At 35.9% G+C, this 14,434-nt stretch overlaps 1 protein-coding gene across 1 annotated transcript in view; it reads right to left on the reverse strand.

Moving 5' to 3' along the window:
* The window catches only part of DNAH12 (dynein axonemal heavy chain 12), a 238,341-nt gene that overhangs the window by 88,049 nt on the left and 135,858 nt on the right, over nucleotides 1-14,434 (reverse strand). Inside the window, exons 35-38 of the mRNA XM_059939970.1 lie at nucleotides 7,440-7,559; nucleotides 5,907-6,095; nucleotides 4,044-4,195; nucleotides 534-672 (exon numbers count right to left, since the gene is read on the reverse strand). Coding sequence (XP_059795953.1) covers nucleotides 534-672; nucleotides 4,044-4,195; nucleotides 5,907-6,095; nucleotides 7,440-7,559 — 600 coding nt within the window. The remainder of the gene's footprint in view (nucleotides 1-533; nucleotides 673-4,043; nucleotides 4,196-5,906; nucleotides 6,096-7,439; nucleotides 7,560-14,434) is intronic.

Here is a 14,434-nt window from a genome sequence, read left to right on the forward strand (position 1 = left end):
CTGGGGGTAAAGGGTGGGATGCACAGTTTCCTGTCACAGAAGGCCATACAATAAACAGTGTATGGTTTGAAAGATCTTTCAATGACAGAACTTCAGTAGGCAGCAAATACCCCTAGGGGACCATCTAGGAGAGTCTCGAAAGAACAAGTTCTCTCTCCCTCTCTCTCTCTTCCTCTCTCTCTCTCTCTCCCCCCCCCTTGTCTCCTTTTCTCTCTCTTTCCCTCTCTCTCTTCCACCCTCCCTCCCTTCTCCTTTACTTCTCCAGTTAAGAAATCAATTGTTGCTTCTTGGGCTTGAAAAAAAAGATGACAAAGCTCAACAATTCAGTATTAATGAAAAAATGTTCTCTTGAACTTTTGTCCTTAAAACCTGATTTTTAAAACTTACTTGTAATGCCAAAAAGAAGTTTTGAAGTTTTATTTAAATTCATAGAGGATTTACACAGCTGCTCATTTAAAATACAGTTTTAAATGCTAACCAAAAAGGCAAAAAAATTAATAATTATAGACCCATGTTTCTGGCTTTTAACTAACCTGAACCTGATTGGCACTGGTCCGTGCGGAGAAATTAACATAAAAAGGAAAGTACAGGTCCTTTTCCAAGTGATTCATCAGCTTATCCTTCACATACACTGATTTTCCTGTACCCGTTGGACCCACAAGAAGTAGCGGCCTTAATGAAACAGTGAACATATCATTCAAAAGGAGAAAAAGTCAGAATACATTTCAATTAGAGGAGGCTGGATTTAGTTGAAAACCTAAATAGTAATCAAATCATCTTCATCCAAAAACTCACATTTCAATTTATCATTGTAATTTCATAAAAGACTGGTGAAAGTAACAATTGGCACTCAGTTTTGCTTACTTACTGAAACTTAAATAGTAACAAACTATTATTTGAACAAATGTAACATTGCTATATGCAAAAACACTCATAAAACAAGTAGTAACATGCTTAACTTTTCAGAAAAAAAAAAAAAGCCAAAGTTTGTCTCCTCAGAAAAGCGATGTATTTGTACTTTTTAGTTAGAGGTACAGGCAAGAGGGTGCCGTGTGGAATAGACTAATAGGATGATGACAATAAGAGAGGTTGAAAGTGTTTCGCAGTTATCTCAATAGCATAAAGCTTTTGTGAGAAACTAAATAACAATGAATTCTAATGGTAACGGTTATATATGCCCATTAATAGCATTTTTGAATCAAGTCAATGTTACTAACTGAAAATACCTGTCTAAAAGCAAACTCTAAGGAATTCCCTATTCCAAGGGTTTCAAAAGCAGAGTTTCTCATTTTTGAGTGGTCTGAACTAATTTTAAAGGGGAAAAAAAAATCCTAAGAGTTTATGTTCACAGAACCCTGGAGAATCCCAGTTTGAGACATACTGAATTAAAAATTAAATACTGTCACTTTATTTGACAACTTGGCACCACATGCCACATAAAGACAAACACAAAGGCTGGCACTAAAACTGAGCAGCAGTAATCAGGTATAAAGAGTCATCTATATGACCCAAATTATGATAATATTAATTTTTAAAATTATCATTAAAGTAGAAACATAAAATTAATACTATAAACAAAAAAAGATCATTTAGAACTACAGTGATGCCTGAGAATTCATCTACACTTTCCAGTCTGAGTAACACGTTATGGAAAACTATTTATTAAAATAATTTTACTAAATAAACACTGTTCTTAACTTGAGGTCCATGGATCAAACTGAAGAAATTCTTAGACAGTATTGAGAGTTTGTGAACTTAGATGACATAGAGTTTATACCTTTACTTTCACTACCCTTAACTAAAATGGAGCAATTTATAATATAGTACCTGTGTACTTTATTATCAATAATAATATTGATAATATTTGTCATCAATAGAAATCACAGATATTATACTAAATATTACAGTTGTTAGAGATATCTCGAAAGTTTCACTTATGCCCATTGCTTCTTCAAAATTATGATCATCATCAGACTCACTGCTAGATCTTATTATTTAATGTGTTAATAAAAAGCACATTATTACTACTATAGCTCAAATTTGTTCAATATTTTAATAAATATATTTTCATATGTGGTTTGCTTTATAATCCTATGTTTGTACTTATTCATTTAAAAGCATTATTCTGACAAATGGTTCATGGAACAAGAGAATTCCTGTACCAGGAATTCCCCAGAATTGACAAGTACCTTCCTTGCTTAATGAAGTTTTTAATATTAGCCTCTAAATGCAAAAATGCAACTATGGGTACAAAATAGGGATAAAATAATGTTCCCTCATAAGCTATTTTTCTTTTTTTTTAATTTAACAGGATAAAACTGTCACAAAATTCACTCAGAAACAGGTTCTTCATCAAAAACAAATAAACCATGACATTCATGCATATTATGTAAGCTTGTCCAGTTTAAATAATATTTTTTAAATAATTTTATTTATATATTTTTTTACTTTTGGCTGCGTTGGGTCTTCATTGCTGCGTGCAGGCTTTCTCTAGGTACGGTGAGTGGGGGCTACTCTTCGTTGTGGTGTGTGGGCTTCTCATTGCCGTGGCTTCTCCTGCTGTGGAGCATGGGCTCTAGGTGCGTGGGCTTCAGTAGTTGTGGCCCACAGGCTCAGTAGTTGTGGCTGATGGGCTCTAGAGTGCAGGCTCAGTAATTGGGGCACATGGGCTTAGTTGCTCCGTGGCATGTGGGATCTTCCCAGACCAGGGCTTGAACCCATGTCCCCTGCATTGGCAGGTGGATTCTTAACCACTGTGCCACCAGGGAAGCCCCAGTTTAAATAATATTAATGATAAATTATGGTTAGTGTTTCAAAGAAAAATAACTATAAAAGTGTTATTAAGAAAATTGGTATGGCTATGTCTATGGTACGTGCTAGGCTTTTCATCTGTTTTGATGTGCTCTTCTTATTTAAGTCTGAGTCTTTTATGTTCATCTTAAGTTATGAAAAACTAGCATAGGACATATCTCAAAAATGCCAAATGGGAAAATGTGGGTCATGGTTAGTCTGATCCCTCAGGAGTACAATTAACCTGTGAGTAGAATGCATACCTTTTTAACAGTAACACTGTAACTGACTTTTAATCTGCTATTACAAATAAAAGAAATAAAAGATGGCTTATGAGGCAACAAAGTATGATGGTAAAGACTTTGAAGTGGGCAATAGGAAACCTGGATTTCAGGTTTACCAATAGTAACAGATGTCACTATGGAAATGTCAATTAGTCCCTCAGGGTCCTAGTTATCTGAAAATGGATGACCTCAAAGTTCACTTCAAAAATCCTATGATCCTGGGCTTCCCTGGTGGCACAGTGATTAAGAATCCGCCTGCCGGGCTTCCCTGGTGGCGCAGTGGTTGAGAATCTGCCTGCCAATGCAGGGGACATGGGTTCGAGCCCTGGTCTGGGAGGATCCCACATGCTGCAGAGCAACTGGGCCCGTGAGCCACAACTACTGAGCCTGCGCATTTGGAGCCTGTGCTCCGCAACAAGAGAGGGCGCGATAGTGAGAGGCCCACGCACCGCGATGAAGAGTGGCCCCCACTCGCCGCAACTAGAGAAAGCCCTCGCACAGAAATGAAGACCCAGCACAGCCAAAAATAAATAAATAAATAAATTTATTTAAAAAAAAAAAAAAAAAGAATCCGCCTGCCAATTCAGGGGACACGGGTTCGAGCCCTGGTCCGGGAAGATCCCACTTGCCGCGGAGCAACTAAGCCCGTGCGCCACAACTACTGAGCCTGCTCTCTAGACTCCACAAGCCACAACGACTGAGCCCGCGTGCCACAACTACTGAAGCCCGGGCGCCTAGAGCCCGTGCTCCGCAACAAGAGAAGCCACTGCAATGACAAGCCCGCACACCACAACAAAGAGTAGCCCTCACTCACCGCAACTAGAGAAAGCCCGCGTGCAGCAACAAAGACCCTACGCAGCCAAAAATAAATAAAAATAAAAATAAATAAATTTATTTTTAAAAATCCTATGATCCTATTAGAAACGTACTATAATATTTAAAATGCATGTTTATAATAGAGTTTCTTACTTTGCATAGGTAATACTCAGATCCATTAGAAATGTATATCTAATTGTATCCATTGTAGGGACTATGATATCTTGAATCTTGACACATTTATCTCCTAAATTAGTACTTTTAATTAATTCATTCCAGTGGATCCAGCGACCTCGGTTTTTCAACTATAAGAGAACATAAATTTTAAAGTATTATAACCATGCACTTGCTATCTAAAAGGCTCTTTTTAGCACAGTTATCATATTTGCTTTTAAAAACTTTACAGCCTTTTCCTCCTTTATATTGTGAAATATGGTGGCTTCTCTTGTTGCGGAGCATGGGCTCTAGGCACGCGGGCTTCAGTATTTGCGGTGCATGGGCTCAGTAGTTGTGGCTCGTGGGCTCAGTAGTTGTGGCTTGCGGGCTCTAGAGTGCAGGCTCAGTAGTTGTGGCACATGGGCTTAGTTGCTCCGCGGCATGTGGGATCTTCCCAGACCAGGGATCTAACCCGTGTCCCCTACATTGGCAGGTGCATTCTTAACCACTGTGCCACCAGGGAAGTCCCTGTCTTCTTAACACTCTAATCTTTCCAGACTGCCTTCAAGATGTCCTTGTGCATATATCAAGAATTTATCTGAGAGCCACTCTTATGTGGCTGAAGTTACAATTGACAGGACTTTGGCTTAATGTTTTCATATTTTAAAGTAAATGGGCAATAATCTAACTAGAAACAAAATATCAAATAAACTCATATTTGTTTCTCTAAAATTATTCTCTTTGGCATATTGATCCAGGCTGATATTCAGCCAGGACATATTGGAATGGCTGGACTGATTGTTACATTATTGAAGTTCTTCTGAACCAGGGGCTAAATAGCTGCTGTCTTGACACCCTAAGTGATCCTGATTAGGGAATCCATCCTCCCCCACACAGATATCTTCCTCTCCAAGTTGTCCTGCCCTTCCCTGGAGATCCTAAGGCCTCTCACCATCAATCAACAAAAGAGTTAGCAACTGGCAAAGAAGAAGGTCTCTTGGACTCCAGTGCTATGGCTGGCATCTAAGAATCTTTAAATATTTTCTGGCAAGTTGTATATGTATATGGTTTGTGTCTGGGTGACAGTAATTTTGCAAGTTTGGGTGAGTGTTTCTTCAGTAATTCATATTTTTAATTTCTTAGGTTTTAGCTTTTATTTTTATCAAAGTTATTTATGCACTATTTTAGAGTCAAAACTTTACAAGGTTAAGGAAAAACAGCAGTTTCCCACTCTTATTTTCTCCTCTCTAACAGCAACTACCTTTGCCTCTTTAAGCTGGATATTTTGATATTTACCTTCAATTCTTAAAGAATATGCTTGTGTTATCATTTCTTGATTTTTTAGTTTTAGAGATTATTCTATTGACTTCCCACTGTGACTAATGAGGATGAAACTCTCTTTCTGGTCATATTCTTAAAATTCTGTGTTAACACGGTTTTAGAGAAAGATTTCTGCACTGGCAATCAGGAGAGCTGGGTTCAAGTCCTGGCTGTGCTAGTCAGTTGTGTTTCTAGGTTTAGGTAAAATTGTAATAAGTCTCTATCCAGATCTTATGGCTCTGTGAAGTAAAATTTGCATGAATCAAATAATTATGCAAATGCTTACTGTTTAAAAGAGTCTTCTTGTGAATTCTTTTTTAAATTGGAGAAAATAGATTTAATTTAAATCTGAAATTATAAAATATTCTCAAAGTAAGTTTATCTACACTGTTCACAAGTTATAGGAGGAAAAACTAAAGAGAAGGGACTAAAATGCTAACCACAGGAGTCAAAGTAACTCTAGGATGGGAACCCAGTTTTGACTGCTGATCTAAGACTTTGTGTTTTACAGTTTATCATAACAAGCATTTTATATCATACCTCATACATGTAGTCATAGACTAGGCCTTTTTCATCAAAGTGGCATTCCCATTTACCCACAGAGTCAGGTATTGGGTTGCTTTCATCTTTTCCCAGTATGACTAATCGTATGTAAATGTCAAAAACAATGCGACCATCTGTATCACAACTTCCTCCAACGGACCAAATCAAAGAAAATATAAAGCAAGCCTGTTGGTTAAAAAGAAAAATTAATTTAAACTATTTAAAAGAAAATTTTAACAGATTAACTAAAATATAGTATATTAAGTTCTGATTAATCTACTTGGAAAAGGTCAGATTTACAAATAAAGTAGAATGGAGCACATCTAAGTCACGTAACGAATCATTCCTCTGGCACTATGTATCTAAATTAAAATTCTCATGCCAAATGACCTAGGAATTTCTCTTTTAGGAGTTTATCTTCAAATATATTCCCACTGGACAAAACGATATATGTACAAGAATATTTACTGCAACACTGTTTGTGGTAGCAAAATATCTGAAGCAACCCAAATGTTCTTCAGTAGAAGTCAGCTTAATTGGAATATGCTACATATACTGGAATACGTGTAGCTATTTAAAAAAAAAAAAAATAGGTAACCCAATACTGATACGGAAAGATCTCCAAAATATATTGTGAGAAAAGATGCAAATCAGTATGTATAGTATGCTAACATGTATAAAATATATATACATATAGAAGAGGATATGCATCAAATATCTCTAGCAGGCTACATGAGGCACTGGTAATAGTGGTTGCCTTGAGGGTGGCTGGGGGACTGGTATGGGTGGAAAACTTACTTTTGTCTTTTGAATTTTGCTCTAGGTACATGCCTTATCTAGTTAGAAAAATCTATCCAAAATATTTTAAGAGAAAATTTTCTGTGGCAACAAAGTGAAGGGAAAACCATGGGAGGGAACTGCTATTATCACAGAGTAGAATAGAAGATAGATTGAAAGAGGAGATCAAGGCATTTGAGAATAAGGTGGTGGATAGGAAAGTAGCATAGACCAGGGAAGAGTACAGAACACCTCTTTTCTTTGGCTCCCTGAGAGCCTTATTCTCTGGCATTCTCTGATCTCTAGACATTAACTAACCTGGACCACTGACTCCTTCCTACATATATCCTCTATGAATTCTGCCTGCAATGCTCCAACCAGCTGGTTGGATGCCTGCTCCTAGTCTTTCGTAGCCAGTTTGTTGTAGCCTACACTCTAGCTTAACATTTAGACAAGATCAATTCACCTGAAGTCCATATTGGTTTAATACTGTCACCTTATTAAGTGTTTATCAAATTATGATCTTTCATAAGTAATAGGGTGTCTTGATTCATTCTGACATATTTTACTTTCTCTAAATCATTTTTTAAATCAGAATACCAGGTCAGGGCAACTTTAATGTCTTCAGGTATTCTTTTGGTGCTCACCAAAAAAACAGCTCTAGGTCTTGTAATGTCTTTCTCAACACAAGTATCATTTTCCAGAGGCATATTTTATTCCATAATTAAAAAACACAATAAGTATAAAACCAACCATAATCCAAACACGAATGTGCTTGCTGGTAGGATCGTTTTCTACCACGTTACAGAGTAGTACTTCAAAGAGGCGTGTGAGAGATACAACTACATTGCTATCGCTTGTAGGAATCAGTTCCTTCAAAGTGAAAAGAATAAGATACTTTACTTTCATCTTATTTATATAATAAAAGAAAATAAACATTTCATTTTAAAAATGTAGTTTCCCTAAGGTCTTTATAAAATTTAAACTTAAGGAATTTAAAGTGTAGGCATGATAAAAATCTCTCAAATATTTTAGTCTAGCATATTACATTACACAGTTGTGCAAAACATATTCTTATTCTGAATTCTTTGAGAAATGAAAACTAGTAAGAGAATAAACAATGCTCTAGAGATAGTAGAAATGAAGTTTATAACACCCATTTATTCATCTGTTTATTCAACAAACATTTATCAAAAACACAGTATACCTATATACCAAGCTAGGAGATATGAAAATAAAACCCATGATCTCTGAAAAGAAGCGATATTGAAATTAAATAGACTAAAATAATATGGTATAATAATGACATGACAGAGGAAGTCCCAAGGTAGTGGGAGGCTACTAGAATACTTGGGATAAACAATTAGCCCAGACCCAGGTAGGAAGACAAGGAGGGAAATAGGAGAGGAATAATCAAGGAAGATTTCCCAGATGAAGGAATAGCTGAGATGAATTTGGAAGGAAAGTGTGAGTTAACCAGGTGCAGAAGGGAATAATGTTCAAGGCAGGGGAAACAACATATATACAGACAGGGAGATGTGAGTGGACACAGAGTATTAAAGGGATTCTGTAGGACGTGAAAAGAGGGTGTGAAAGAGGAATGGCAAGAAATGAAACCTGAGAAGCAGACAGGGGTCAGATCCTGAAAGGCTTTATAAGCTATGTTAAGGATGTCATGCTAAGACGAAGAGGGTTCCAATGGAGGGTTTTAAGTAGGGGAGTAAATGGAATGAATTTGTGTTTTGGAATCCTCATTCTGGTAGCAGGATGTAGACTGGACCAGAGTAGTTCTATTGTATTGATTCAGGTAGGAAATGATGAAGGTCAGAACTGAAGCTATTATGACAGGATGAAGGGGGCTGGTCATAGGAACTGTGATGGAGAGGAGAAGACAGATACGAAAGTTAGCAATGAGGGAAAAATCAATAGATGCTGGGGACTAACTGGCTATGGAAAATATGGGAATGAATTATGAAAAGAAAATCTATCACTCATTATCAGAAAGATGAAGTTTATTTTGTATTTTTTACAATATATAGTATTAGCTTTAAAATTTTAAAAACTGAAAAATGATTATTTGTATATTTTTTCTATGAGACGTACAGAATCTTCATAAAGTGAAATTGTCTTCTTTTATTTTATGCAGGATATTTTTCCTATCTCCAAAATAGTATTTTAGGATGAAAATCTACTGAATACTCTTTTCCCTTCTCTATATGTGGTGGTCCCTGAAAAGATATATCCACATCCTAGTCCCAGGAAGCCACAAAGGTGATCTTATTTGGAAAAAGGGTATTTGAAAATGTAATTAAGTTAAAGTCTTAAGATGAGGAGATCATTCTGGATTATCTGGTGGGCCCTAAATTCAAAGTCATAAATCCTTATAAAAGTCACATAGTGGAGAGACACACAGAGTAGAAGGCCATGTGAACATGAAGAAAAAGACTAGAGTTACGCAGGCACAAGTCAAAAAAGGGCTGGAGCCAAAAGAAGCTGGAAGAGATAAGGAAAGAGTCTCCCTTAGTGCTACCAGAGGAAGCACATTCTTGCCAACACCTTGATTTCAGACTTCTGGCCCCAGAACTGTTACAGAATAAATTTCTGTTGGTTTAAGTCACCAAGTGTGTAGTAATCTGTTACAACAGCCCCAGGAAACTAACACAATATGTAAAGTTTTCTCACAAAATACTATATGTATATGTGAATTTTTAAAGGTACATATTTAAAATCCTTTTATTTTTTATTTATTTATTTATTTTTTGTGGGGGGCACTTGGCTTGTGGAATCTTAGTTCCCTGACCAGGGATTGAAGCCAGGCCCTGGCAGTGAAAGCGCCGAGTCCTAGCCACTAGACTGCCAGGGAATTCCCTAAAATAATTTTAAAATATGGAATTTTTAAATCTTTAGTCACTATAGTTTTAATCCAAAGAGTATAGCTGGAATAAATTTTACCTCTGGGTTACTCAGATGTAACTTCAGCAATATAAAACCACAGGGTGGTGGGGACTTCCCTGGTGGCACAGTGGTTAAGAATTCACCTGCCAATGCAGGGGACATGGGTTTGAGCCCTGGTCCAGGAAGATCCCACATGCTGTGGAGCAACTAAGCCCATGCGCCACAACTACTGAGCCTGTGCTCTAGAGCCCTCAAGCCACAACTACTGAGCCCGTGTGCCACAACTACTGAAGCCCATGCGCCTAGAGCCCATGCTCTGCTACAAGAGAAGCCACCGCAATGGGAAGCCCGTGCACCGCAACGAAGAGTAGTCCCCACTCACCGCAACTAGAGAAAGCCCGCAAACAGCAATGAAGACTCAACACACACAAAAATAAATAACTAAATAAAATAAAATTAAAAAAAAACAAAGGTGGATATTACTATAATGGTGCTGTGTAAATCACTTTTAATTCAACTATAAAAGCTAAAGGACAAAAGTATTAAGAACAACTATAACTAAATTATGTTAATGGATACATACTATAAATAAATGTTAATTGTGACATCAATAGCCTACAATGTGGGGAAAGGAGGGATAAAAGTCGAGAGTTCTTACATGTAAATGAATTAAGTTGTTATCAGCTTAAAGTACCCTGTTTTAAGATAATATATGTAAGCTCCTTGGTAACAACAAAGAAAATACTTATAGAAGTTACACAAAAGAAAAAGAGAAAGGAATCAAAGCCTATCAATACAAAAAAAAAAACAAAAACAAAACACAAAGGAAGACAGCAAGAGAGAAAAGAGGGACAAAAGAACTACAAGATAAACAGAAAATAGTTTTTAAAACAGCAATAGTAAATTCTTTCCTAGCAATAGATAGTTTAAATGTAAATAGGTTAAACTCCCCAGTAAAAAGATACAGAGCAACTGAATAGATAAAAAAAACAAAGATCCAACTGTATGGTGTCTGTAAGAAACTCACTTTAGATTCAAGGACACACATAGGCTGAATATGAAGGGATGGAAAAAGATATTCCATGCAAATGGTAACCAAAGGAAAGCAGGAGTGGCTATACTTAAATAATACGAAGTAGACTTTAAGTCAAAAACTATCTCTAGAGACAAAGAAGGTTATTATTACATAATGATAAAATGATCAATTGAATAGGAAGATAAAGCAACTGTAAATACATATGCACTCAACATCAGAGCACCTAAGTATATAAAACAAATACTAACTGATATGAAAGGAGAGACTGATAGCAATAGAATAATAATTAGGAGACTTCAATATCCCATTTTCAATAAGGGATAGAATATCCAGACAGAAAATCAGTATAGAAACAGTGAACTTGAACAACACCATAGACCAAATATACCTAACAGATATACACAACTTTTCACCCCAGAGCAGAATATACATGCTTTTCCAGTGCACAAAGAATATTCTTTAGGATAGACCCCATGTTAGATCACAAAACAAGTCTTAAGAAACTTAAGAAGATTGAAATTATACCAAGTATCTTTTCTGACCACAATGGATTAAAACTAGAAATCAGAAAAAAAAAAAAGAGAAAATTCACAAATATGTGGAAACTAAATAACATACTCTTGTACAACCACTGGGTCAAAGAGGAAATCAAAAAATATCCTGAGACAAATGAAAATGGAAACAATAATACCAAAACTTATGAGGTACACCAAAAGCAGTACTAAGAGGAAGTTTATAGCAATGAACACTTTCATTAAAAAAGAAAAAAGATCTCAAATAAACAACCTAATTTTACACCTCAGAGAACTAGAAAAAGAAGAACAAACTAATTTCACAGTTGGCAGAAGGAAGGAAATAATAAAGATCAGAGTAGGAATAAATCAAATAGAGACTAGAAAAACAACAGAAAAAAAATCAACAAAACTAAGAGTTGGTTTCTTGAAAAAATATACTAAATAAACAAACCCTTAGCTAGACTAACCAAGAAAAAAGAGAGAAGACTCAAATAAATACAATCAGAAATGAAAGAGGAGACATTGCAATGGATGACTCAGAAATAGAAAGAAATAATAAGGAACTATTATGAACAATTATATGCAAACAAATTGGATAATCTAGAAGAAATGGATAAATTCCTAGAAACATACAACCTACCACAACTGAATAGAGAAGAAACAGAAAGCCTGAATAGACCAATAACAAATAAGGAGATTGAAGTCGTAATCAAATACTTCCCAACAAAAATTCCCAGGGCCAGATGACTTCACAGCTTCACAATTCTACCGAACATTCAAAGAAGAATTAATAAAAATCCTTCTCAAACTCTTCAAAAAATAGAAGTAGAGGGAATACTTCTGAACGCATTCTCTGAAGCCAGCATTACCCTAATATCAAAGCCAGAGAGAGCCACCACAAGAAAAAAACAAAAAAACAGAAAACTATAGGTCAGTATCTCTGATGAATGTAGATGCAAAAATCCCCAACAAAATACTAGCAAACTGAATTCAACAACTCATCAAAAAGAGAATACACCATAACCAAGTGGGATTTATCCCTGGGATCCAAGGTTGGTTTAACATATGCAAATCAATCAATGTGATGCAACACATTAACAGAATGAAACATAAAACCACATAATCATCTGAATAGATTCAGAAAAAAACATTTGACAAAGTTCAATATCCATTCATGATAAAAATCTCTGCAACAAAATAAAGGCCACTTATGAAAATCCCAGAGTTAAAATCATAATTGGGTAAAACTGAAAGCTTTTCCTCTAAGATCTGGTACAAGGCAAGGATGCCCCCTCTCGCCACTTTTATTCAGTACAGTGCCAGAAGTACCAGCAAGAACAATGAGACAAGAAAAAGAAATAAAAGACATGCAAATCAGAAAAGAAAAAGTAAATTTATCTCTCTTTGCAGATGACATAATCCTATTTGTAGAAACCCTAAAGACTCCACGGAGATGGGAGGGAAGGGGGGACACAACATTTTAGAACTAATAAATTCAATAAAGCTGCAGGATACAAAACCAACTCACAAAAATCAGTTGCATTTCTTTTCATCAACAATGACCTATTTAGAAAGGAAATCAAGAAAACAATCCCATTTATGATAGCATCAAAAAGAATAAAATACTTAAGAATAAATTTAACCAAGGAAGTGGAATATCTGTACACTGAAAACTATAAAACAGTAATGAAAGAAACTGAAGACACAAATAAATGGAAAGATATTCTGTGCTCAAGGATTGGAAGAATGTCCATCCTACCCAAGTGAACTACAGATTCAATGCAATCACTATCAATATTCCAATGACATTTTTTACAAAAATAGAAAAACCAATTCTAAAATTTGTATGGAACCACAAAAGACCTCAAATAGCCAAAGTAATCTTAAGAGAGAAGAGTAAAGTTGGAGACATCACACTTCCTGATTTCAAATTATATTACAAAGCTCTAGTACAAAAGAGAATGGTAGAGGCATAAAAACGGACATATAAACCAGTGGAACAGAGTAGAAATAAACCCAACCATATATGGTCAGCTGATCTTTGGCAATGGTGCCAAGAATATACAATGAGGAAAGGATAGTCTCCTTAATAACTGGTGTTGAAAAAACTGGATGTCCACATGTAAATGAATGAAATGGGACCTTTACCTTGCACTAGACATAAAAATCAGCTTGAGATGGATTAGACTTAAATGTAAAACCTGAAACCATAAAACTCCTAGAAGAAAACATGATGGGGGGGCGGGGGGGGGGGAAGCTCCTTGACACTGGCTTGGCAATGATATTTTTGGATATGACATCAAAAGCTCAGGCAAAAATACAAAAATAAAGAAGTGGGACTACATCAAACTAATAAGCTTTTCTGCACAGCAAAGGAAACCATCAAAAAATGAAAAGGCAACCTACTGAATGGGAGAAAAATATCTGCAAGTCATATATATAATAAGGAATTAATATCCTAAATATATAAGGAACTCATACAACTCAACAGCAAAAACACAAACAACCCAATTTTTTAAATGGGCATAGGACCTGAATGGACATTTTTTTCCGGAGACAACATACAAATGGCCAACACGTATATGAAAAGCCACTCAGCCTCACTAATCATCAAGGAAATGCAAATCAAAACCACAATGAAATATCACCTCACATCTGTTAGGATGGGTATTATCAAAAAGATAAAAGATAATAAGTGTTGGTGAGAATGTGGAGAAAAGAGAACCCTTGTGCACTGGTGGTGGGAGTGTAAATTGGTCCAGCCATTATGGAAAACAGTATGGAGGATCCTCAAAAAACTAAAAATAGAACTACCATATGGTCCAGCAATGCCTTCTCTAGATACAGCACCCAAAGGAAATGAAATAAGTACCTCAAAGAGATATCTGTGCTCCCATGTTCATTGAAGCATTATTCACAATAGCCTAGATATGGAAACACCTAAGTGTCCCCTGGTGGATGAATGGATAAAGATATTGTGGTATATATATAATGGAATAATATTCATTCTTAAAAAAGAAAATCCTGCCATTTTCAACAACATAAACAAAACTTGAGGACTTTATGCTAAGTGAAATAAGCCAGACACAGAAAGGAAAAAACTGCATGATCTCACTTGTATGCAAAATCTAAAAGTTGAACACATAAAAAGAAGCAGAGAGTAAAACAGGTTACCAGGGGTGGGGAGGTGAGAGAAATGGGGAGATACTGGGCAAATAGTACAAAGTTACATCTATGCAGGATGAGTAAGTCTAGAGATCTAATGTACAACATGATGACTTTAGTTAATAATACTGATACAA

This window comes from Balaenoptera ricei, chromosome 11, assembly GCF_028023285.1.
Source record: "Balaenoptera ricei isolate mBalRic1 chromosome 11, mBalRic1.hap2, whole genome shotgun sequence".
NCBI classification, from domain to species: Eukaryota; Metazoa; Chordata; class Mammalia; order Artiodactyla; family Balaenopteridae; genus Balaenoptera; species Balaenoptera ricei.